Source organism: Phalacrocorax carbo, chromosome Z (genome assembly GCF_963921805.1).
Source record: "Phalacrocorax carbo chromosome Z, bPhaCar2.1, whole genome shotgun sequence".
NCBI lineage: Eukaryota > Metazoa > Chordata > Aves > Suliformes > Phalacrocoracidae > Phalacrocorax > Phalacrocorax carbo.
In genome coordinates this window covers 68,239,971-68,267,225 of record NC_087548.1, presented here as the reverse complement: position 1 = coordinate 68,267,225, position 27,255 = coordinate 68,239,971, and the positions used below count along the sequence as shown (strand labels likewise).

The 27,255-nt window shown below is 42.7% G+C and overlaps 1 protein-coding gene and 1 long non-coding RNA gene across 2 annotated transcripts in view; both read left to right on the top strand.

The window, feature by feature from the left end:
* Positions 1 to 598: 598 nt before the first annotated feature.
* On the top strand, positions 599 to 6,351 carry LOC135310516 (uncharacterized). The gene is made up of 2 exons (XR_010370597.1): positions 599 to 2,075; positions 5,688 to 6,351. It is a non-coding gene; the product is annotated as an uncharacterized LOC135310516 (long non-coding RNA).
* A 19,278-nt stretch (positions 6,352 to 25,629) lies between these two features.
* LVRN (laeverin) overlaps positions 25,630 to 27,255 on the top strand; it is a 42,390-nt gene continuing 40,764 nt past the window's right edge. Inside the window, exon 1 of the mRNA XM_064438598.1 lies at positions 25,630 to 26,409. Coding sequence (XP_064294668.1) covers positions 25,805 to 26,409 — 605 coding nt within the window. The 5' untranslated portion in view covers positions 25,630 to 25,804. The remainder of the gene's footprint in view (positions 26,410 to 27,255) is intronic.

Genomic DNA, 27,255 nt, shown 5'->3' with positions numbered 1-27,255 from the left:
CAGGCCACAGACCCTCTTCTGGTATGGTTTTCAGCACTCAGCCAGCAGCGTTGCTGCGAGACACAAGTTTAATTTCACAGCTTCAGATGTTTGGAGTGTGGGTATCTGCATGATCAGTACACTGTGTGTGCATCTAAAAAACTTTTGCCTTTGGTGTAGCCATGGTACATGGCACCCACATCACCACCACAGGCCCATCTCAACAAATTTGACCAAGCAGTCTGCAAAAGTGCATACAGAGAAGCAAAACTAGAATGGACTCTGCCTTCAAAATAGTCTTTACAATAACTTGTTGTGCTGATGTGTGTCAGGACAGCAAGACCTTGAGTCAAACAGCCATCCGTTTCCCAGGTGAGGTGCTGTTTTACTTGACGTCAGAAATTGGATCGCTCACTGTTCTGTTCCTCCCTGAGGCACCCTGGCGTCTCACATGTCATAGACTAGCCTGCCTGTGTCTCTGCAGAAAGTCTGCTTCACCAAGGAGGGCTGGCAGGCTGTCATATTTCTGTGTCTTTTCAGGACAGGTGTCATCACAGATACCTCCAGCAAAGTCCGGCAGGGCACATCCTGGCTGCCATCCCTCTGCAAGGTGGTGCGTACTCATTCAAAATGTGATTGCCTTGGCAATATCTAGAATATGTTGCTACACAGAAATATGTTAATACAGGCATCTGCATACTGGCTCAGATTTCGCCTGCTCACTTGAAAACAAGGACAGATAAATGTTGGTTGGGGAGAAGCCCTTATATAGACCTGCATGCTGGAGTTGTGGTGCAGGCAAAGGAGAGAGGAAGTTAATATGAGAGTCTCTTGCCACAGGCTAATGTGAGTTTGTAGTATAGGACTGGTTGTCTGAGGAAGCCTCATGAGGTGTTACAGTTCTCCCAGGTGGTTTGAGGCTACACAGAAGGCCTGAATTGCAGCTCTCCAGCAAGAGGTGCTATCACTGAGATGATCTTTAGGAAAAAACCAACAGTAGATAGGAACAGCCAGAGCATTTTAATACGTAGAGTCACCCGTGAAAATCTGTAGCAAGGTAAGAAATGGCACTTACCCTTTTCCTTCTGGCATCAGTGCAACAGATTCGAAAAGCTTAGAAATACCACCCCATTAAATGAACCCCCTTTGGTCCTGGCAATACCAGTTCTTCAGAATCTGTTATAGCCCATTTAAGTAGTTTAATGCCACTGAAGTATCTTTTTAGTTTAAGATTGCAGTTGACTGAAATACTTACCTCCAAGCATTGTGGGTTAGCAGAACACAAATTACAGCTGTCCCAGCTGTGTCCCCTCCCAGCATCTTGTGCACCCCCCAGCCTGCTCACTGATGGGGCAGTGTGAGAAAAGGCCTGATGCCATGTAAGCACTGCACATCAATAACTGAAACATGGGTGTGCTGTCTACACTGCTTTGGTCACAAATCCAAAACATAGCACCATATGAGCTACTTTGAAGAACACCAACTATCCCAATCAAACCCAAGAAAATAGTGAGGTAGGTAGAAGGATGAAGGAAGAGAAGGTGGTAAAGTTGTAACTCAATAGGCATATGTTTTATGCATGAAGTTGTTATTTTAAATTAATTCTTTCATAAATATATGAAGAGCTTCTTCGTAAATCTCAGTTAGGTTTCCCAGGAGAGAAAAATTTAGGAGAGGGCTTGGGTGAAAAGAAATTGGTAGTTGCAGAGCAGCTTAAAAAGAATGCTGCCCAAAAGAAAAGCCAGAAGGAAAATGAAGGATAGGGAAGGCTGTAAAAGAAGAAGGAGCCAAACAGGTTATTTTATAATCTAGGGATTCAAGTGTGAAATAAGTTATTAGCTTAACTGATATATATAGCAAAATAGACAAGCCTTCGCAAAACCAGATCTGTTTCACGTAAAGACAAAGGCAGCAAGTTTAAACAGCTTCTGAAATATATGTGTTTTTTCCGACAGTTGCTGGTTGGTCTAATTTTAGTTTTCTGACAAACATTTATCTAAAGCTGGCATGATTGATGCGGAAGCAGTAACAGAGAAGGACTCAAGAAGGAAGCTAAGGATCTGAATACGAGAAAAGAAAAAACTTGCTGTTTCTTAGTAAGTGCAAACATAAGAAATTACTTACACCGTGTTTTTGCACTTTCTGGTGCAAAAGCAGGGTAATAGGGCTGCTGGTGGGCTGAATATTCAAGGTGCATAGTGGTAACAGTTGAGTTCCCTAGCCTCCCCTTTCCCCAAGTCCCCTCCTAGCAGTACTGTCTGTTAAGTGAATGACAGGCTAAAAGGAGTGTTGGATTCTTTCAGCGTGTGTGCTAATTTCAGTGCCGAGAGTCTGAGATTCCCAAGTGATGTTTCTTTTTAAGAAAATTTCTCTCCTGTCCACCAGAAGGATAAACAATATTCCAAAGTCAATAAGTTTGCTTGGTATCCAGTTTTTTAAGTTTTTATATGTTATTTAGATTTCTAAGAACTGAAATATAAAAGCATATAGGCAACACAAAGTCTCTTGATCCAAAACAAGAGTGAGAATAACAGGTTGTTTCATACTTACAGGTGTAATCAGTAATTCAGCTCTATGTGTTCATCTCTGAGTTTGACAGTAACAGTGCACAATGCCCACTCACTGTTTGATGTGTACTGTGGCAGTCATACCTGTTCTTAGGAGGGCATGCTGTGGAATTTCAAACGCCTTTCCTTTTTATTCCCACTGGCCTTCCTCGTAATTTTTGAGAGATGCAATTCCGGAAAGCAGTTCCAATATGTTGGGAAGATTGCACCATCTGAAGGGGTTAGAATTGCTAATGGAGGTTATAAATCAGTTTTCAAAGTGAAGGCACACGCTTCCTCCCAGGCTGATCCTGTGGATTTTATCTCCATTACCTGGAGAGGGCACCATTAGTGCCAAGCCTGGATTCATTAGAAGAGCTAAGGAAACTGCAGCCTCTGATGAGCCGTGCAGCACACAGCATGTGTGTATGTCTGCTTCCATGTTCAGTCATGCAATTCCCTCCCTTCCCCTTTCTTTCCAGTTCAGCTGGGAACTGCATGCAGCCCCACGTAGGGGGAGGCTGTGAGAGCCCTACAATGGCTGAGGATGTGCTAGGGTGGCTTCAGGCTGCAGACCCACCCCATGGCGTATGGCAGAAGCAGAGCTGTGTCTGGACAGCAGTGGGGAGGCTGAATGTGGGATGTTTCAAGTTAGGGAGAACAGTAAAGAGATACAGTCCATCGCCAGAAGACGTGCTGCCAGTGTCTTTCCACTTACTTAGTCTTTTTCTTACATTTGACCATTGTGCTGAAGGTTTGGGAGTTTCAGTGACTAATGACCAAACAAAGACCTGTTTAGCACACAGAGTTTCAGCACAGGGCCAATGCAAATATGATATGATTTTATATTTTCCCCAAGTTAATTATTACACCATGTTCCCTTTGCCTTAACAAAATTGTTCTCTTTTTCCCTCCCTGGAGTTTCTGGGTTTCAGTATAAAAAAATTCTATCCCTTCCTTCAGAGTCTTCATAGAGATCTCTCTCTTCTTTGTAGATATTTAGTGGGTGAGAGTTTTGGGGAGGCAGTTCAAGTGGAGCATTGGTTTATAGGTGCTCTGATGGACGGGTAGGGATAACTAGCTTCATGTTTAGGCAGATCTTCTAATCCACTGGCTCACAGCTAGGGGGGAGCTGCAGACCCCCTGTGTAGCTGGAGAGGCAAGTGTAACTCCAGTTTTTCTGCATGAGGGGCCATTTAGCTTCATTGCTTGGAATCAGGCAAGAATCTGCTTTTGACAAAATGCATTAATTTAATGGATTCAAAGGAAAGAAATAGAAAACTTTGAGATGGGAGCAGAAACTGAAAAAGGGAGTTTCTTGGCAAGGAGACAATAGGAGTTGAGGAAAGTTTGGAAAAACAGTCTGAGAGGGAGGTGGTGGAGAAAGTCATTGGAAGGGGGACAGGCACATGGAGGGCATATGAAGAAATTTCTGAAGGAAAAACAGAAAGATGACTCACAAATGCAGGATGGGAGAGTAAGAATCAAGATGCTACTGGGAGATTCTGCTGCACAGAGTGAAGGTTGCTGGAGGACTGCCAGATGAGAAAATCAGGAAGGGCTGTGACTGCTGCAGAGCTGTTTGACTGGATAAACAGTATGGATCCTGTCAAGCCACTGGGGAGGCCTATGGGGGAAATTTTCTCTTCACACTGCTCTGGAATGTCTTCTCCAGGTAGACAGACTTTTCCACCGTAAATGAAATCTTAATACCAAACCTACATTTATTCTATTTTGTGAACACAGTAATTGCTCCAGAATAAGAAATATGCTAGCATAACTCATGCAAATTCTCTATTATTCATGCTAGAGAATTTGCATGAGTTATGCTACCATATTTGCCAAAGTATACAGGTCCAAATGAGAGCTATAAAACTTCTTGGTCTTGGAGTGAATACATAAAAGTTGTGTTGTTTTTATTAGTGCATTGTTTTATTATAAACTTACAGTTAAGTGGTATTGCATGTGCCTTTCTGGTTATGGAATTGTTTGGATGGTGGGACTAGCAGAGAGCGGAATGTGAATCAAGGAGGGGATCTAGGGATTATTGCTGATGCTTACTGTCGTGGTTCAGCCCCAGTGGGCAATGAAACACCACGCAGCCGCTCGCTCACTGCCCCCACTCCTGTGGGGTGGGGGAGAGAATCGGAAGAGCAAGAGCAAAAAAAGTGTTGATCCATAAGAGGTTGTAAAGACCATCATACTGGAATCCCTGTTTTGAAGTTTGGGTTTTGTTTAAATATGTTCTCTTTTCTGCCCTTTTTGTTATGAGGATAGGCTTGAAAAGTAGATTTTTAAATGTTTTTGAGCTTGAGGTGGTCTGAGTGGTTGTGATGGGGATATTTTCAGACCTACTTACATAGCGGTACACTTCTTAAGCTCCACTACACACAGCACTCATACCACTTGGCACAACCAGCAAAGAGCTCTGTTAATTCCTTGGGTTGTGCTTATTTAGTGACAGTATAAATTTCCCCATATCATGGAGATTAGGGTTGTGACCTGAACTGTCCCGGCTGTGATGATGGGCTAATGCTGCCTAGTGATCAGCTGTGCTTGGGGAATGGAAGAGGGACAAGCACACTGTTTTCTGAAGAGGCTGACAGACTTCAGGCACACAAAAGTAACCTATTAATTCACACTCTGCTGTGACTCACTGATATAATTAGAAACACACTGTGTTTATTTGTATCCCTAAAACTAATGAGCTTAACTTATTCCTCCTTTAGGAATATTGAGATCCATCTTGTATTTCAGTGGATTGCAAACAGAGGCTAGCATTTTCATGCTCAACATCATTGTTTATTTAGAAATGTCATAATGCCCTACCGCATAGTAATTCCCAAATGCAGCCACTCATAAATTAATGCAGAGCAGCTTGTTTATCTTGGGAAAGAGGCATCAATTAATCAGGTTAGGAATTTTGCAAAATAAGGGTTTTGGAAAATGGTGATTAGGTGTGGCCACAGCTGTTAATGACTGAATCAGAGTTGATAGGAATTTTTGCTGAGGGTGTTCACTGCAAGCAATTTTTTCTTAAAACCAAAGGAGCTCCCAAAGTAGCACCTGTGCATGGACTGCTGATGCCCTCCAGTCAAACTGTAGTTCCAATAACAAAATGTTATCCTCTACTCTGAGTTCTCATTCTCTGTTTCTTTGCAGAAAATCTTGAAGGATCTTGGTTTTCCCCCCAGATGGAACAGGAAGAATTTTCAAAATCTGAAAAGTTTCCAGACACTCCTAACCACTTCTGAACTGTAATTGTCTTAAGATACCATCTTTTTAAATTTTACTAGTAAAACTTACAAAATACCTGCCAAGTCATATTCAATAAAGATGCTGTAAAATGTTTATTTTTGTCGTACATTTTCCTAGTGAAACACAAGTTTGGGGATTAAGGTAAAATACTGCATCATGAGGACCTGGATCAGGAGGAGGTTGATGGGGTTTAACAAGACAGGATGTTTCAAATGTAGCCATTTTGAATGACCGGTCTGAATTTGACTCATGTAAGAAGTCACATATGATAAACAGATTTCACAATTAGATCCTAGTGATATGAAGGTTTACATCAGCATTCAGTGCAGGTTTTTTTCATCCTTTGTATGTTATCATTTAGAAAATAAATGTACATTTTTTCAAGTTTTCACTTTTCAGAATTGTTTCCAGTTTTTGTGATTGACACTGTTTATACTGGATGTCAGAACATTCCCTATTTTATAAATATGTGATTTTGAAATGCAATACATCACAGTGCTTGTTTTAGTGTAATATGACTACTCTACGATAAAAACAGTTTGTTCCCCCAAGATCCAAACAAACAAAATATGTTCTGTATTTACTTCATGGATTCAACCACAAGAAATTTGACCTTCACTTAAGTTGCATGTTTTTCTCCATCTGAAAACATACAACATCCAACACGTTCATCTAGCTTGTATTAAAACCACCGTAAAAGATTATTGTTTCAGTATGTAACATCTCAAACTAATACAAGTGAAGCATTTTTATTTTCTGAATAATGCAATAGCAAAATTCTAATATTTTCAAAAGATTGAGAAGATTCTTAATTTTAGGTGGCAGTTAATGTTTTAAAGGGGGAAAGGTGCCTGTGTTTATGCTTACCATTACTTGTTCATATATAACATTATATCTTTATGTCATTCTTCATATCCCCGCAACTTAATTTAGGCTATGAAAGTTGCAGGAAGAGGTTACAAGCCAGAGTATTGATTGTGCTGGTTTGTATCATCTGCAGGTTTTTATTCCTTAGTCTTTGGTACAAGGAAATGGTGGCATCAGATTTCCAGAGCACTGACCACAGAGAATGTGGGTTTCAAAAACATCGTGCTAGTTTTAACAAAATACAGAGTTGAACTTTTCAGCAGTGCCAACCATTCGGCACTCTATGCAGAATCAGTGGGAGCCATCGGTCTGTATAGCTGCACGTGGGGAGGGAAACCAACGAACCTGCAATTTATATTTCTAAGACTGAGCAATGCTGATCAAACTAGCTTTCTTGACATCCTTGCACCTCAGTGCATAGGACTGCAACACGAACAATGGAACATGAAAGCTAGATCTTGCTGTGAAGCTAGAGTAGCTTTATTTAACTGAGTATATATTTAACTGGACTAAGAGGTTATGCAAGTTTCACAAAGGGTCTTAAAAGCAGGATGGAGAGCTGAACCCCATGATAAAATTTGTCAGTGTTGCTGCATGCATTTTTGTACTCTTTTGTACTCTTTTGGGCTCTCTGTAATTTTGGAAGCCTCTTAGATGTTACAGTTTGCAAAGACTCCTCTAAAGAGTGCAAAGATTAGCAAAGACTGAGAAAGAATGATCTAAACAAATCTGTCTGTCTCTCCAGGGTAACCTCAATGACAAGCTAAGCATGATTTTGAAACCACACTCCGTATCAAACCACAAATCATAATGTTCCTAAGCGGTTCAAAATATGGCTCTGTGTGCAAAGACAAGAAGGTCCATAAGGCTATGTTTAAAAGACATTTGAACACCTAACTACTATTGCCATAAGCCTAGGTTCACAAAGCAGCTCTGAGCCTCTGGTTTTGGTGTTTGTATTTTTCTAGGTAGCAGCGTCTGTTTCCAAACACTTAAGTCCTCCGAGAAGCAGTCTAAACTAAAGTTCTCTCTTCACATACAAAAAATCCCTGCCTGTAATCTGCTCAGCTGTAGATAAATGTACTAACAAGAGGCTCTGCCTTAATATAAGGAATTGCAGGTCTCCATCTACCTAATTATGAAAATTGGATTCCAGAGTTCAGAAAAACCGAAATGACAAAGAAGATTTAAAACAAGAAAAAAGGATTGGCGTGCCTTCCTGCTGCGTGGATTTCACAGCCCACCTTCTTCTCCAGCGGATTTAGAAAGCTAGGCTTCTGAGAGTCTATCCACCAAAGCAGGGTAATGAATGGTAAGATAATCACTCAGAGGTGCTGAGGAAAGAAATGAGGTTTAAGTATTAAAAAAAGCCCAGCAACCAATGCCTGGGTGGATGTGTCTTCCTGAGCATGTGGTCAAATATACCCTTGTTAACCCCTCAACGACAAGATGCCAACATCCATGACACCAAAACAGGTGCTTCTGGAAGGTGCTGCATACTCTGAAGCTCCCACTGACCTTGTGCTTTTCAGGGTTCACGAAACAGCACAGCACCCTGACTTGGGATTTGGTCCGTTGCCAAGCTGATTGGCACTTGTGAAGGGAAACAAAACAAAACATAACTTGGTTGGAGTGTCAAATGAGTACCTCAGATTTTGGGAAGGGTAAATGTGTATAATATTCCTAGTCCTAAATTAATCTGAATAAAACTCAATTTATTCCAGCTGCAAGGGGAATGCAGGCAGCTGCATGATATTATCAGATTTCCTGTTAAGTAGAGGTAAATGAATGACTGCAAAAGGGAGAAGTTATCTGGGGTTTTTTACGGGTGGGGTGGCAGTGTGACTGTTGCAACAGGGACATTTTTCCAGTGGAAGCCATCATTTTTTTTAATTTCTAAATGCATTTATCTCCTGCTTTCCACACAGCTGGACATGTGCGTTGTCTCCTGGAACTGGAATTATCGCCCATTCTTACCTGATCAGCTTTAGCTGAGCATTACTTTTGAGCGACAGTGCCACCTGACACGTTCAGCTAATGCACAACAAGAAGAAAAAGAGGACCTATATTAGAATGCAGTTCCTAAACATTTGCCCAGTTCAAAAGTTGCTATTAGAAGGGTTACATTCCTTATGCTTGGTGAAACACAATAAGTAAACCAGAAGGGACGACAAGTTATTCCATGAGCAGCAGAACAAATGAAGCCTGATTTCCTCCAAACCTGTATGCTCTGTCACCCAACACCTCTCCCTGCAATAAGCCGGTTTCCCTTCCAGTATCCCATGAGATCTGCATCACAGTAACCTGAGATCTTCCTGTGCTGGCAGCGTTTCCAGTTCAGCGCTTGCTTCTATGTTCTTGTCTGGTTTTTTTTCCCCCCTGTGTTCCTGAGGTGAGGGGAGAAACACAGGCTAGAGTTAGGAGTGAGCTAATGAGGTAGGCAGTGCCACATGCCGAGGGGTCAGCCAATGCACATGCGATGAATGGCCTGCCACCACATACCAAAGGGAATGGGGAATAGCTGTTCCCCCAGCTTTGCCCTCAGTAAGAATAGCAGATTTTATTTTCTCTCTCTGTAGATATGTAATGTCTGGGTAACTAAATATCTTTGAGGTGTCTAGTTTTGCTACACAGTCTGAAATGGATCAACAAGTTCATAAGTGAGAAGCTGAAGAAGCTTGCTTCCTTGGACAGGTATGCTGACAATACTAGAAGAATGTCTGCCATTTAGCATTGATAGGCATAGCATAAGCTATCTGAGACATTTGGATGGCATGTAATCATTGTAATATAGAAACCCAGATAAATTTAAAAAATCAGTATTTTACTAGAGTTGTATAACTCAGTGGGTGCAAAGTTTAGCACAAAAGCCAACAGGCTGCCCTCTTGTGCCACTGAGCTGGAGTGTTCATTTGTAAATTAGTAAATGGACTCAGTGTCTACTCTTAGTTCCTTAGTCTTAATTGCATGATGTATAAAGAACAAAATTCAACGTCTACAGATCTAATTTTAAAAAAAAATTTAAATTAAAATTTAAAATTAAAATTTAAAAAAAATTAATAGATTGTGTTTATGGGAGTTGTGATGTCATAACCACATTATATATGTTATTATCGTGAGATCATCTACAGAGGAAAAAGAGTGCTTTAACCCTTACATGAATACTAATCCTGATTCTTGCATGAATTTATTTCCTTCCCTTCTCTGTCACTATGGATCTTCAAATAAGCAAATAATTTATTTGAAGTCTTTTCTACTATTTCTTGCTAGGATTTAAAATTTGACTCCTATGTTTTATATAATCCACATCACTGTAAGTGATGTAACTTGATTACTCTCAAGAGGTCTTTTCATGCTGATCACATTGGGAGAGCTTTCTTCATGTGGTTAGGGCAATTATATTCAAGTCTCAAGAAACAAGACTGTATGCTCAAAAAAGTGGCTATTTGGATCCAAAATTATAAGCTACTCAGTACAAGTAAATACTGTGTAATGGAAATATAAACATAACTAACTCAAAAATTTCAAAATTGTATAGGCATTTCTTCCAGCTCACAAAATAACTTTTAAAAATTGCTGTTACAGCAGTTACAGATAAAATGTATTTCTGATTCAGTCACTTGTTTATGACAAAGTTACTTAATAGACAGCCCTTCGCCATTGGAGGAGTTCAAAATTATGGAGAATTAAGTATCTATCTATCTATCGATCTATCTATCTATCTATTTACAGTGGAGAGAATTAAGTATCTATTTCAACTAAGACAATTAATTCTCTGAATGAAACTACAGCAAAATCTACTACTCTGTGCATGGGAAAAATTCTGATTGCTTTTTCTAACACTCAAACCTCCTGTTTTCAGCCCTTCTCTTTCCTATTGTACCAAATATTTTCTGTTTGGCAAATGGATGGACCGTCCATGTCCATTGTGCCATTCTGGTAGCCTTTAGTAGTTGTTGCCTCTACTCATTATTACCTTGACTTACCTGCCTGGGTAGAGGCAGCCACTTGCTCTGTCCGTGTCACAAGATCGTCTTCAAAACTAGATAGATTTTATCATGACATTATTCCTTTATAAAATCTCCACCTAGGTTTTGTCATTTGTGCACGACAGATTGCCAGATTGCTCATCAGTCTGAGGATCTGTGCTGCCTGGTTGTGCCAGAGTGTCTCCGGCCTGTCTCTCCAGTCTTGGGAAGATTCAGCTTTAGCAATCCATTAAAAAGCGGAAGGGTGAGGCAGAGAAGCTGCAGGAAGAAGCGGAAATGAAAAAGGGTTCCTGAGGGAAGATGCAGAGACAGGTGGAGTATAGAAATCGTGAAAGGGTAATTCAGGACAACCACCTTGTGATGCTCAGTTTTTTATAGGACTGCTGATATGCTGTCAAACAGTATCTCTGCTTTTCCATTACCTCAGAGCATAGAAAATAGTTGCTGGCCTGTGAAATACAGCATGACCTCAAACAGTATAGCTCAGCTGTGTTTTGAGGGGTTTGGCTTCGTTGGTTACTGAATAACAATAACAGAATGTAAATCTTGGACTTAGCTTTCTCCCCAAGACTCTCTATTCCTATGATTTCCTGTCTGCAAAACCTCCTGCTGCCTCTGACCACAGTCTTACTCTCACCTATAAACCCAGATGAATTAACTGTAGGATCACTGAACTCAAAGCAACCTCTTGTCTTCCCTTGTATTACAGCAGAATGAATCCAATGATTACATCAGCCATTTTACCGGAGCAATTTTTAGGTGTTTTTCTGAATCTTCACATCTGTCCTGTGACATCCATTTTAAGCAACACCATGTTAATATGTAGAGAGCCAAACGGTGGGCCTTCTTCTGATGCTTCTATGGCAGTATATGCTGTATAATCTTGAGAAGTTTGGGTGTGCAGCTTGTTTCTCTAAATGTATCTAAGACTAGGGTAAAGCTCTCTCTGTTAAACAGCCTAAGATGATAAATGTTAAAGTGGTAAAACACTAAAGTGAATGAGTCTGGGACCAAGTGTCTCCAAACACATGGTAAAGTCAGAATTCTGTCTCCACGGACTGCTGTGTTTTTCTTGCTATGTGCTGGCAAAGAGTCTGTGGCTATTTCAGCATATCCTGTGTCTTGATCAAAAGCAAAAGCTTGCTATGGCCTATGCATTGTGCAGAAGTCCTCCCAACCATTCTGTAAATCCTTTACATTTTTTTCACAGGCAGATGGTTTACATTTTCCATTCTCTGTTATATCTGCATTGGGAAAAAGTCCTTTGTCTTACAGTGACTTCAGTTGAAAAATAAACATCCATTCATTACACCATGTTTCTTCAGGTGAGAAAGATTCTGCAAAATGCTCTTTAAGCTTATTACCTTTGCTTTAGAAATCTTAGGACTACATAAACCTCTTTGACATAAAGTATTTGATGTAGGCTCTAGAACGGTATACCACATGCAATGCATGAATTATAATTTACGTGGGATTCCTACAGTGCTTCTCAGCCGAAGACCTCAAAGGTGGAGGGTAGTATTTTTTCTTGACTTTTCTGGTCTCAGGAAAAATAGCAATATTGATGTGGTTAAGAAAAATGTGATTTGGTCCCTGTCCCATCTGCTCCTCTGTGAATGCTTTCTTTGCTTTAATGTTATACTTGACAAGTGTCGTCTTCAGCCAATGCTGCCTATAAGAAGTGGATGTAACTCCCATGCAAGTCATTAATTCATTAATACAATGGTATAAACACAAAGTTTAGGAGGCAATGTAATAATCACTTGCACTAATTTGGCTTTATCCTAATATTCTTGATAAGAATACAGTTTTGTTACGCTAACCTGGGGTTTGCTCTGGCTTGTCAGCTCATGGATGTCTAGATTTTAAGTAGGAAAGGTACCGTGTCTTATGGTCACTCAGAGAGTGATACTGTGCAGGCATTGGCAATATTCACATGGACTTTAGAGAAGCAAAAAAATTCATCAAATGTGAGTGGAAAGGGCACAATCAACATTTCATCATTGCTTCCCTTCCTCCTCTCTCTGTATTTCCTCTTTAAGGGGGCAGGGGGTGTGCGTCATGTTCCTTCCCATTGCTCTCACAGACCGTAACATTGTCCCAGCATGGGAGGGGGTGAACAGCTGCACAGGGGCAGGAATAAATAGTCAAGACTGAAGGAGGATGGGAAACCTTAATACCAGTGTTGGCATTAAAGAGGTTTAAGATGAAATTGCACCCTCCTTGACACCACAGAGCTGAAGGTTTGCTAACGTACCAAAAGTCACGTGGTGACATTCTGTATATATCACATCCCAGAAAGCACAGAGCGGCTGCAGCAATAAATCCAATTGGTGAAAAATTCCAGTATTTCTACATATTTTAAATTTCACTTTAGTTGAAGTGTTTTTGCTGAACTTTAAAGCCTTCACTTTGAATTCAGAGCTTTGTAGAGATGTTATTCCTTACTTTTATAGTGTATATTTTTAAGTTATCATTTTATTAAAAATCTGTTCATAATTACTTTTCATATTAGAATTACTGTAGGTACATCAGTAATAAGTATATTAAATTTTACTCAATTATGGAGGCTAGGAAATTAAATTCACGTATTTCTCTGTTCACTGTTTCATGACTGATATTAAAAAGGATAATACAAAGAAAATGACTGTATGAAATTAAAATGTGAACAATTTAAAACACTTCAAAATGAAAATAATTTTGAAATTATACTCCAATACTTTTGAATTTTCTCATTTCCTATTAACTCAAAGTGTCATTTTTATATTTTTCACCAAAGATAATGTTTCCTGTTTGCTGCTGGATAAACACATATTCGACCACTGCTGTGTAGCAAGATTTGCCTCAGTAGGTGTGCTAGCAGCTGTGCCTATGAACTTCTCTCTACAGCTGGCAAGAGTAAAGCTAAAGGATTCAACCCTGAGCATGCCATCTCAGTTTTGAGAGGCTCTTGAAGAGTAAGCAAAGAAACAATGGAGTAAAAATAAATAAATAAAGAAAAAAAAAAGAAAAGGCTGCAATACCAGCACGCCAGATGCAATCCCCTGGTATTATTTTGCTCCTTACAACATGTATCTCTGAGCTATTTCGTACTTACTGATTTTTCTGGAACCTAGCAACCTCTCTACTTGAACAGCTTTTCTGCATTACACCAGATGGTCCCGGTGGGTTGCGTGGTTAAGATCTGATTTCAAATTTTGACTTCTGAGGCTATGGGAGGGTGTGGTTCCTTCTCTATGATAGGAAGCTTAGTTAGCTCTATGCGTGCATTTTTTTTTGATACTGCAGTAATTTTGTTGTGGTACTTAATTTTACACAAAAGAGAAAAGGTAAGATACTTTTGGAAGCAACCACAAAGACTTTCTAGGTTAACTAGAAAGGGGCATGTTTGCATGATACTTTTAGCATAAAAGATGTAACATTAGACCTTTACTAAATTCTCTTCTGGTTTAGAGGAACAATCTTTTTACACATATTAAAACATGTAAATAAGTGAGCAGATGATAAAAAATTTCCTCTCTCTCTTTTTTTTTTTTTTTACCCCTCCTGTTGGAAATCTATTGTTCCAGTTCTCTGATTATTTGGAGCATTCCTGGAATTCTTGTTTTTAACTTAAAAATTCCAGAAATATTGTCTGGCTTCTCACCTGCCTCTTTCTTTTGCAATTGCAAGCGAAAGCACTTTGCTGACAGTATTTACAATACAGAATAAGAGAATCTTTAAATGCCTGTAACAAGGTGTGTATGTTCACATTCAATGTTTTTCTTTTAAATGACTGTGTGTGTGCAATAGATGCAGCATTTTTTAAAGGTAGCCTGAGATCTATTTCAGGATCAGCCAGCAGAAAAGTAATAATGAATATATACTTACAGCAGTGTGATGCTAAACTTTTTAAAAGGGGTTCTCAGGAATTTATGCTGTCTCAACTGGCAATATCTATGATAACCCTCAATTAGAGATACATGGACACCTTCCTTTTACCCATAAAATTCATGCTTCGCAGTGCCTTCATCCCATAGTTTTTCCAATTCCATATTTGTCACTCAGTTCCCACCACAGTACCTCTTTTGCCTTCTGCTAATTTCAGGAAAGCTTCTTTGTTTGGCGCTACAGTCATGGCAATGGCAAGTGTTGGTGTGGCAAACCACTATACTAACCATGATAGGTACCCTCACATTTCTGCATGTGAGGTGTTTGCATGAGATTAGATAGAGTTTCTGTGGCAGGTTTGATGGTAGATGAGGCAATAAGTTCATTTTTGTTCCTGAGCCCTGCTGGTTGCTTCAGACTGCTGGTGAGTATCATTATTTCACAACTGCTACATAGGTACTTGGATGATAAAGATTTTGAGTTGCTTTTCAGTACTGGATATATAAGCAACACTCTGAGAGTTCAGGCAAGGAAAACTGATGGCTGTGAAAGTGGAAGATGTCTCCTAGATGAACTTTTAGCTTGGCCCTCTCTCGCCTATGCTGTGACAGCAACTGGTCCACTGAGCTGTGAGGTGCTGGGGTAGTGGGGAACCTATCTGATACAACCCTCTCTGACCTGGTAAGGGATACAGCATGACAACAGAGATGGCAATAACAATAAACACAGTGTTGGGCAACTGTCAGCTTGATTGCAGTTTCAGAAAGGCAGTCATGATGTTAAAATGACTTCCCCACGGTGCAGTCTTTAGTTCTTGCCTATTATGACCACACCACTTTGTTTAGGGATGACACAGTGAATTTGGAGAGAGTACTGAGATGATTCTTGGGATGCACTTCAAGCTTCATTATTCTGCTACCCACAACAAGGAACCATGAAGATATTTGAAGTGATCACAGGTTGTCACTTTATGATACAATAAAGCACATTTTGACAACTGAATTATCTATTACATGAGTGAAGAAGAATGATTAAGTAGTATAATGAAAGTGGCAAGCTGGCAGGGATTTGGCTCACTTGCTTTTTTTTTTTAAATACAATTGTGTTAATGGAACTTCAAAAATATTCCCAGTTTGACAAATAAAAACCATCAAAGTGAATATATGCAGTTGTTCTACATGAAAACAGAGTCCTGTATAGCTGCATTTAGTCCAACAAGTTTGGGTATTTCCCCTAATATTCTTCTGAAAAATTACTCAACTTCTGAGAAGATTCTCTAGCAATAGGATTGGTCCCATAATGAACAGAATGAGAACAGAAGGGAGTAAAGAGACTGAGAATGGAGTAAAACACTGTAACTTGTGATGCATTATCAAACAGAATTATTTAATGGAAACTCAGTTACCAAGGGGAAAGAAAGTGACATATAACAGGAGATGTAGCTCCTGAAGGGGTAATAAAAGGGGTAAGAGGATGGCCGATCTTTTTTTGGAAGGTGTATTACCCCCTATGTTCTATGTTGCTTTTTCTGTTTGACAACATCTTTCTGGCCCAGGGAAGCAGTGGTTAAATACCATACACCCATATAATGCCATATTAATTGCACTGCTGTCTATACTTGTTTCCTGACTAGTCTGCACCCACTCTGTATCTTATGACAGCATTGGCCAGCAATTACTGTCCAGAGACTTGTGGAAAGAACTCAGCTGATGTGAGGTCTGTATTTTGCCCTTTGTGTTTTTACAAATCCAAATGGAGACAAGATGTTAGGGTTCAACATTTCAGATTTCCATGTCTTTTGAAATGAGATTGGAAAGATGATTGTAAAGGGTTGGGTTCTAATGTACTCTTGTTTGTATCTGGCTTTAAGAAAGAAAATACTCACAGCCTAACAAGAAAAATATGAAAAGGGGAATAAGGATCAAGGAGAATAGAGCCAGATTTGGCAGAAGGGTCAAAGGTTGCACTGGGGGTTATTAATGTTTTGCAAAGTCAGCCATCCTAGGAGTTGAAGAAACATCTGTAATGGCTAGTCCACATTGTATGATGCCAGTAAACAAACCCCGAGAAAAGTAACTGGAATTTTTTCAATCACGGCTCATAGATCATGTTATCATGATTCTTCAGCACCACCTATGAATTTTGTGAATCACAAAAATCTCCTCGCACAAACATGGGCAAATTGTACCTTTGAAGAGTTCATAATGAGCTGTCTGCCTAAACAAGTTGTCAGGACCTAACCCCTGGGTTAGCAACATGCTAAAATGAGCAGAGAGAAAAGAGTGGTGGGCAAAAGGGATGAAGAAAACACAAAGTGATTATTTTTGACGGGTACTTTTTCATCCTTTATAGAATCCATACTGTTCTTGCGTATCAGGGTAGACGAGAAATTAATATGATGGAGTAAATGGGATACATACATCTAAATGAATATAAGACAAGAAATACTCTCTGTTCAATGAGGTGAGATGTCTCAGCCTTTGCCTGTGTAATGTTTGGGATTGTCCTTTCTGAGACATGTCTCTCTGTGTCTCATAAAGATTTGGTAATTTGATCTTGCAGATTGGTTATAAAGTTCCCCATTGGGGAATTTATTTTTAGTTTTACCGTGAAGTCCCCAGAATTTACAGTAAAACTGTGGCATTCCTGCAGCTGGACTCTATAATCAATCAGAAACTATCCCCTGAAAAAAACAGTGATACAGCCTGCTGCCTTCTAAGCCATGTGGCTTTCTGCCATTTCTCCTCTCCTTGCCAACAGCTGGGAATTGTCTTCTCACTGACCTTCATATCACCGTCTCCACTTTCCTCAGACGTGCATCCTGACAGTGTTCTCCTAATGCCTTTCCAGTATCATCTCAGAAACCACCACAGCACACCTAGGAGTCAGTGGCATGAATCAGTCTGCAGCCCCAGCTCTGCAAAAAAGAAAGACCAGAAATATTTCCCCAACTCTGTTATAGTCACTGAGCTATCCTCAGAGGCATCTACTATATCATTAGTCCTACAAGAAGCTTTGGCTTTTGTAACTGTAGTTTTTAAAACACAAAGAAATGCACAGAAGTGATTTTTTTCATTAAAAGAAGGAGCCACTCAGAGGCTGATCCGCATCTTTTAATCTGTTATGATCTTTTCTGCACCAAAGACAGGGTCTAGTAGCCAGCAGCATTCTTGTTCTACACACATTAATTTCAGCTGAAAACTTTATTCCTACCCTGTTGTGAGTAGGGACCATTTCCATATCGTGTGTCACATTCTCTGTAGGAAACCAATTTGTACAACATCAAACAGGTTTTTGTGTGGATAGACCCATCCCCAGGTCTATCCACACAAAAGATTTATGAATTACATTTTGTAATGCATGCATTTTTAAACACTTCCATGACTTCTGTCACATACAGATTTTCTTGTGCCATGTTGCTTGCCACCAAATACAGAGAGTTGCCAAAAATATTGAAACTATTTGCCAGCCAATCATACAGGCTTCAGGAGAGATCTTCCTCTTTTTTGTCCGAAAGGATCAGAGTGTTTGGGGATCAGATGAGATCAGATTTAGGGTTTGTGAGGGCAAACCTGGCCAGTAGGAACAGAGATCTGCAATGGGATTGGGGGCTGCACCAAGACCAGAATGTTAAACAGGCACGGTGGTCTGAGATGCAAGAACAACCCACTAAAGGGTTAAACTGTTTTATTCCATTTATAAATCAGGCTGAAGCCTCAGTATGTTTCCACCAAAAGTCTGCCAGAAAGAGGCCCTGAAAAACAGGCTCTCTGGAGTCTGTAGGGTTACACAGAACTCTGGCCAATTTGATCACAGTTGACATGTAGCCACATTGTGCGGTGAAGTACAGGTTTATTGGACCAATAAATATCTGGTGGGGTGTTTTGTGAACTTCTTCCAGAAGCATGTCTTGCAAAATATAATACCTAGATTTTGGGGGTAAAGACTACCTGTAAGTTTTAAAGCTGTTGAAGTCTTGGGTGTTTAGTTCTCTGCCAGCATGTGAATTCACACCAGTAATTTTCAGGTGTTCTGTAGTCTGGTTTAATAAAGATTTTAATCAGGAAAAAAAAACCTGCACAGAAGCAATTGTGCTCATTTCTCAGTAAGTTTGGAAAATTTGGCATACCACAAAATGTAGCAAACATCTTGCTTTATAAGCTAAGAGGACAGATTTTAAAACAATCTTTCAGTAGTTGTGGTTTTTTTTTATGATGATGATGTTGAGCCAGTGGTGCTTGCTGTAGATGTGCAGTAATAAAGCTCTGTTGCGGAGCACAGGAAAAGCAGACAGTTTCCTAGGACAGTGGGGCAAGAAAGATTGGGATATATAGATAGCGTGCACCCAAAAGGAGTGCATCTGTAGAGCAAACCAGCTGGTATAGAGGACCCAGTCCTCAAAGCGTATGCATTTCCAGGCAGTTAACTTCAGATTAGCTGTGGTGTTCTGGACTGAATGCCCATCAGTGGTTGGAGCGCATGAGGTGCACCAGGACACCAGTTTCAGAAGTCCTGACAAAGACTGAGCATTGCCCACCATTCTGGACAGAACTGGCTGGCTGGCACCTGGCTAGTGCGGATAAAGAGGTTATTTCTAGCAGGAACAGCCATTGCTCTCTTCTACTATCCTCCTTGTAGTAAAAGGAGCGCAAGCTGGACACTCTAAGGTTCTGCTTATTTCCCTTCCAGCTCTCTGTGCAGCTCTGGGGCTGAAGCAAGCTGCATGAAGCATTTCCTGTACTTGGCTGTTGCAATCTCAGGCTTGTATACCATCCAAGAACCTTACTTGCAACAAAAGCAAGTGAAACGAGAGGAGACACGTGTCCTTGGTCCAAATCCATTGGTCCAACTCTATGGGTGAGAAATAGTTTACAGTATCTCAACACGTCAGTTCTTCAAACTTTAACTTGCTATTCCTCCTAGAGAGCTGACAAATCTCGCTATGACTAGCACTCCGGGGACAAATACCACATTCCTGGTTCATTTCAGTGAAGCTGCCAGAAAAATACCAGGCATCTGAAAGCTTGTAAAACACTTAATAAAAAGGACCAACAACTTTGAAATTGCCACCATTCATCATATTAAGCAATATGAATCTACAGACATTTAATGCCATTTTTAAAAAAATCCACTTGCAAGTTTTTTTCTGATCAAATATTTGCTCACTTTCATACAGTCTCATCAGGCACAAGCCTGAAAATAGTGACTTGGAGAAAAGCTGATACCTATTTGAGTTTTTTTTAAAGTCAGTAACAATCAGTAAATATCAAACTTCACTAAAGAAAAAGATAAATGCCATCTGGAATGAAGTTTCACATGCTGCAAATGATTCATGCATTAGCTTAGCCTTTTCTTATTAAATACTTCTTTTTTTAAAACTTCATTTCAATTAAGAGTGCATTGTTACAGGTTTTTTTCTTTCTAAGCAAACTGGTAAAAATGTGATACACTTCTTTCCCACGTATCCTCAGCTGCAAGACCTGATTAATCAGTCCTACTTATTGCCTGCCACAGCTTAGAAGCCGACTGATAGAGTTGCCAACTATACACAAAAAAAATATTGATAAAACTGCAGCCTTCCTAATTCCAGCTATCATGTAATTTTCATCTCCTGATCGTATTCTGGATAGTGGTTTTCACACCTGCTGTGGTTACTGCTTGGTTACTTTCCATACTGTTCTGTGGCTCTTGCTCTGTTCCCTGGAGATGCTCTCCTGACCTGAGAAGGTGGCTCTCCCAGGTACCATACCTTCAGAGATAGCTGCAGGCCTCTCTTGATCCTTTGAGCACCCTGAGCTGTTCGGAGGGAGCCTTCTCCAGCTCTGAGTGCAAGTCTGCGCTCTGGACACACTGATCATTATGCTAATGTCCAGATTTAGAGTTCATTGCTACTGCATTTTACCCATACCTTTTTGGGATTACTCTGTTGTCCTCCACAAGCAGAACTACTCAAATAAATCACTTCGTTTTGCCCCAGTTGCTGTCTTTTCTCCACTGGTGAGTATTATTGCCTCTACCCACTGTTTGCTGTGTAGATCCAAACCATTGCATTGGTACATAGCTCTACAGAGACAGTCAGCAAGGCCCTGGTAAAAAGTTCACAGCTGGTCCACTGAATGAGAATAAACTGTAAAAACAAATTTTGGGATGGTTTGGTAGTCTGCAAGAAAAGGATTTTCAGTGGCCTGTTGGTCCAAAACATGGAGGAACATCTTTTAATTAAAGCACAAGTGAAAAATTACTTCAATTACAGTATCAGACATCATTACCAATAATAGCAATGCTTCAAGCATGCTTCCCTACTACAATTTTTTAATTAGATACTTGACTGTCTTATGGTGAAAGCACTTTCCTTGCTTACACAGTGGCCACAATGCAATGACACCTCACTCCAAGCATTAATCTGATTTTTCAATATAATGTTTTTTGATGATACTCCAATACTTGATCCAATTTGACGCTCTTAAATTGGAAGTCTTTTCCACATTGCCTTTCTGTACTGGCCAGTTAAGACAGTCTTGTCAATACAAATAAAGTTCCTTGCTCAGTTGCTACTGTGCCAGCTTGTAAACCTTATATCTACTGACAGATCTATATGGGGAGTGTACAAAATCTTAGGACAGAAACATTGAAACAGAGGTTTTGGTGGTGGGTTTTTCTATTAGGGAAAGGAAACCTTGTTCTTTGGAGTCCAATTCCAATTACTAGGTAACTAGTACCACCTGTGTTGACTTTGATATTGAAGATACATACTCCATAAAGGAGAACATAAAGTATTCATCCTGAGCTTGCAGAAAAGCTGAGGACATGTTTGACATGTCCAGTAAGAAGTTATGGTCCTCTGCTGCTCATACTTGGCTCATGTGTATTGCACTTATTTGCAGCTATGCAGACTATGTATGTCTACGTACAGCTCACACTTCTTACTTCATATAGCTGGGAAACCCAAGATATCCACTAAATCAGACTATCATCAGAGCAATAGTAAAAGTCTGCAGCTTCAGCATCTCCCGTGGAATAACTCCTGCCACAGATACTTCCAGGCATTACAACATTTTCAGCTCTGACATATCATTGGCTCTGTTAAAGAAGGAGAACAAATGATGCACAGCAAATTACAGTGCATAAAATGAGCAGACCAAGTTAAAAAAAAAATAGGGATTTCATGGATGTAGGTGGATTGATCCCTCATGCATAGAAGGAGTATTGATCTGACTTTGTAAAAACAGAAAAAATCAGGCACCTCCCCAAAACCTAAAGAGGAAACACGATCTACTGTTCTCTTAAAAAAAAGTTTCAGGAGTGTGCTGATCACCCCCAGCTCCCACTGCTGGAATTCCTATACATGCCACCATCCAGAACTCCTCCAATTAGGTTGAACAAATCGCTAATAATGTGATTTAGGGAATCATCTTTCAGCCTAACAATTATTTCACATTACTTAAACATGTGATTATCCTTTTTCTTAGCATCAAGTATATATGATTTATGATGATACCACAGTATTTTTTATGAAAACAATACTATTAACTAAGAATCTTGATGAACTTTAAGGATGGGTCATGGTACCATTTTGCTAATTGAGATTTTATGTCAAATTTCCTGGCTAGCTGCCACATGAAGTGGTGTTTACCGTACTGCACCTTAATGGTTAGTAGATCCTACGCTGTCATATCCGACCTTTATCTGTTGCTTAAAATTCAGTGGCCACTGATGGGACTTTGAACAGCTAATGAGCACAGCACAGACCCCTTCGTCTGGAACAAGATAGTAAAGTTTGCCAGATGCTTTGGTGTCCTTCAGAGTGACAGAGCTGTCTGACTCCTTTTATAACAGGTGATTTGTTTCTACCTTCAGATGTGTACTAGAGGCTTCTGCTGACTTAAATACAAGCCTCCTGTTTCCGTCCAAGGTCAGGATTTGGGCTGAGCCTGAACAAAAGACCCTGCCTCACGTGCTGTGGCCAGAGTGCTGGTCCTGCCCCAGGACATCAGAAACATGCCGTTCAGACATCTTGACTCCACAAAGAAGTTTAGCAGGATGGTGAACTGTAATATTTGCAACAGAAGCCACTCACTTTTTATACTGCATGCAAACTATTTTCCCATTTCAAACATGTGAGTGTGTGTTCCCACCAGGAGAGGAATCCACACCCATGGACTGGTAAAAGCCTCCACTCACCCATCAGTCGCTTTATAAGGTAGTTATAAATAATTTGGGAGGAAAAGATAGTTAAACAACACTTCTTAAAATATTTACTGTAAGTCATAACTATTCTGTTTTTATTATGTGTTAATTGAGGAAAGAAGCAAGTTTGAATTCTCCACTGCAACCAAGAGAAAACAAAGCACGTTTTACGGATGTGAATTGTAAACCTTAAAACATATCCTGCACCATTAAGAAGGGCAACCTTCCCACGGGGTCTGCACTACTTACAGGCTTATTACCAAGCAGTTCTGCTTGTTTTCACAAATGTGGAATGAAATGCCTCACAGTTTTGATTATGCCTGTGCCTTGTTTTGAGGTGAGTGGATGAGCATGGTTTTACTGAACAACGTCGAGGGTGTATAAAAAACATCCGGAAAGTAGGGCATTGAAATCCTCCATAATTTTCTAGACTGATTGGGCTCTTGCCTTAGAAACACTGATGCACTTTTGTGATTTCTTCTTCCTGCCACCTCCTTCTTTGCAGCACTGCTTTTTCTTTCCTGATCTTTCTGGGAGCTCTTGATCATCCTGTTACCCAGTCTCCATACCACGTCAGCACTCCCATGGGATGGAGCAACTCTGTGGACTGGTACAACGAACTGCTTCCCAAACTTACAGTGACAATAAGAGGGAAAAGATACTTTCCTAAACCCTTGAAAACATTTTATGTGAACTCTTTTAAGTGACATGCAGCAGGTCATATTTGTTTGAGGGAAGTTTGTCCAGGGCTGCTGTATGGCTGCAGGTCCAGTGACCTCCAAGAAGTACGTTGGAGACTGTTGTAAAGTCTTAGTATAAGAGAGCAATATAATGCATGTTGCAAAACATGTTAGGAGAAAAGGGAGAAGCTGTTGATGTGCAAGATGAAGAGTAAAGGCATGTGAGGCATGTGCAAGGACAGAAGGGTTAAAGGATGATGGGTTGAGTGGAAAGAGACACAGGCCTGACCTGGAGAAACAAACAGGTCCCAGGGTGTGGGTGTGGAAGACTGAGGTAAATGAGAATGAAATGAGAAAGGAAGCACAGAAGCAGAAACATACAAGTTGCACTGTGTGAAAGAAAACAGCAGAAGATGGGCCAGTGCGAGCAGACAGCAAAGGCATTGGGGCAGGCAGCAGGTGAGGCAAGAAGAGTGGGAGAGCCCACAAGCAGCAGGACAGGCTGGCAGAGGGGATCCTGTCCATCCCTCAAGCAACAGGGAAACAACAGATTATGGTCTTCTGCTGGAACCAGAAACTTTCTTTTTTTTCAGTGGCTCAAAGCTATTCCCTAGTCCTGTAGCAGCCAGCCCTGCTGCGCCCAGCATGAGGAAAGCAATATCTGTGCTCTGTACAGGACCATGGAAAAGGTATCTCTCAATTAACAAATAAATTAGCAGGAGGGATAACCTTTAGTTTTAGGTCATCAAGGGGAATTTACTTTAGCTGGTTTAGCTTTAACTCTGGTGACAAAACAGACTGCAATACCTAATCCAATGCCTCGATTTTGCAAATAGAGATGATTGTTGTTGAGGGTGACTGCTTTGCGAGCTACAAGCCCAAAGGAACTACCTTGGCTTCAAAAGAATAGTATGTGTGTGGGCAGTGAATTAACCTGCTTGTAATCCAGATTAAAAAGCATCTGAAGCAATGGCAGGTAAGGGCCGCTGTTCCTAGCTACCACTCCTGTTAATTCACGGCTCATTGTGATGTAGAAGAGGAGCTGCAACCAAGCAAAACAAACAGGCAAGTTTTACAAGGCAACAAAGATTTAATTTTGCAATCTCACCGGCAATCTGGCCTAAACTTGGCAAAACTTTTAAGCATGTGTTTAACTGGGAACACTGGATTAATCCTACTGATTTCAACGGGTTTAACTATGTATGTATAGTACGGTGGTGTTTATAGCTTCAACTGAATTATGCAGGAAAGCAAGGCTCTAAACGAGGACGATTTATCAGAAACCCACCTTGTCTGTGCTTTTTTTTATGTACCAAAGATTTTCCGGTCCGATGTCTCTGCCCTCAGTTCTTTTAACATGTTGATTTCCCTCAGGAACCAATCCACTCTACCTGCAACACTCTGCACACTTGAAGTAGTGAAACAGAAACAGAGTCATAGAATCATGGAATCATTAGGGTTGGAAAAGACCTCTAGGATCAAGCCCAGCTGTCAACCCAACACTACCATGTCTCCTAAACCACGCCCTGAAGTGCCACGTCTACACGTGTTTTGATTACCTCAAGGGATGGTGACTCCAGCGCCTCTCTGGGCAGCCTGTTCCAATGCCTGACTGCTCTTGCAGTAAAGATATTTTTTCTGATATCCAGTCTAAACCTCCCCTAGTGCAACTTGAGGCTGTTTCCTCTCAGTGTATCACTAGTGGCCTGGGAGAAGAGACTGCCTCACTACAATCTCCTTTCTGTCAGCTGTAGAGAGTGATAAGGTCTCCCCCCAGCCTCCTCCAGACTAAACAACCCCAGCTCCCTCAGCTGCTCCTCATAAGACCGGCTCTCCAGACCCTTCACCAGCTTCGTTGCCTGCCTCTGGACGTGCTCCAGCACCTCAGTGTCGTTCTTGTACTAAAAGGCCCAAAGCTGAACACGGTATTCGAGAGGCGTGGCCTCACCTGTGCCACAGGGGTACTGCACTCCGCAGAAACCTCATTTTCTCATCCTTTCCCTTGTCATTCCTTACGATGGTGAAAAAGTACCAATATTTGTGTGTTTGGTGTTTTTCCTTTTCTGTCCGGCGGGAGCTCCCAGCTCCGGCGCGACGGCCGCGCCGGGGTGGCGGGGTCTTTCGGCAGCCCCGCGCCGTCCGCCCTGCGCCCCAGCCCCGGCCCGGGCGTGCCGGGGGCGTCCCGTGCCTGCAACGCCGTCTGTCCGTCTGTTCGGGCGGTGCCGTTACCACTCATCCCCGGGGATCCTAGGGCACGGACCCCACCCAGCATCATCGCCCACCCCCGCCGCCGGCTCCAGCCCTCCCGGGAGCGGCTTCCCTGGGAGGGGGGAGAGCGGTCTCCCCCGTCCGTCCCGTCCCGCCTCTGGGGCGCTCCCGCCCGTAAGTAGCGGCCGGCGGGGTCCGTCGGGCGGCGCAGAGCGGCGGGATGGGTCCCCGCGGCGGCCGCGGGCTGTACGTGGGGCGGAGGGCCGCCGTCCTGCTGGCCGCCCTGCTGCTGGGGCTGCTGGCCGCCCTCCTGGCGCTCGCCGCCCTCTACGGGCGCTGCTGGCGGGAGGAGCCGCCGCCGCCGCCGCCGCCGCCGCCCCCCGCGGCCCCCGGCCCCGCCGCCCCACCGGGGCCCGCTCCCGCCGCCGGCTCCGGCCGCCGGCTGCCCCACCACCTCCTGCCCCTCCACTACGACCTGGAGCTGTGGCCGCGGGTGCGGCCGGGCCAGGCGGGGCCCTTCGCCTTTACCGGGCAGGTGAACATCACGGTGCGGTGCCGGCAGGACACGGGGGCGGCGGTGCTGCACAGCTCCGGGCTGCAGAGCCGGGGGGCCGCCGCTGTGCGCGGCCCCTTGCCCGAGGCCGGCGCCGCCGTGGAGGTGGCGGGGCTGCGGCAGGAGGCGGCGGGGGAGCTGGCGGTGCTGGAGCTGCGGGGACGGCTGCGGGCCGGGCGCCGGTACGTGCTGCAGCTCGGTTTCCAGGGCTGGCTGGAGGAGGACCTCGACGGGCTCTTCCTCACCCGCTACACCGACCAGGGACGGAGCAGGTAGGCGGTGGTGGCCGCCCCCAGGACCCCGCGCCCCCCACGGAGGTCCCCCGGCCCCGCCGCGGGGTCACCCGTGGCGCGGAGGCGTCGAGCTCAGCCCCGGGGCCGCTGCTGCGGCTCCGCAGGCAGTATTGCAGGTGATGCCGGGGCTGGGCGGCACTTGGGGGTGGCAGCGCGCTGCCCTGCGGGGCAGGAGAGGTGGCTGCACCGCCGGGCTGCCCGAGGCCGGGGCAGCCGCTGTACGCAGCCCGCAGCCTTTCCCCAGGTGTACATCACGGGCTGCAGAGGTAACGTGTCAGAAACTCAGGTTTGTGCTCCGCGGTGGTCGCTCTCCTCTCCGGAGAGTACCTCCATCTAGCTTGCCCTGGCTTTCCGTCAGCAGCTGCCTCGATCCACCACACCGGCTCCCGGCGGCTGGCACCGTGCTGGGTCGGTTTGCAGCGACCCCCTCGTTCGCAGCGGCTGGCGAGGGGCCGCTGCGCCGGAGTTAGTCTGGGAGGGCTTAAGGAGGGTCTGTCAGGCAGATAATCTGTCTCTGGCAGGGGAAAGGGTCTGTCTCAAATGGCCAAGCGACGTTTTGCGGACAACGTCGATTGTCTTTCTCTGCCTTTGAGTGGCAGTGCCGGATCAGGCAGTACCTGTGCCCAGTTCCTGGGAGGTGCAGTCCGGCTCAGAGTCTTCGTCCTGGCCACACACATGCCTGTTTAGCACTGACAGCTCCTCACCTCCTCTGCCCGTGTTCGTGGGGAGCATGTCTTCATCTAGAACCCAGGATTTCGGGTGTGTGTCGGGGCATGACTTCGGAGATGTTGACCGCATGGAGTTGCAGAAGTGTGGTGGAGTAGG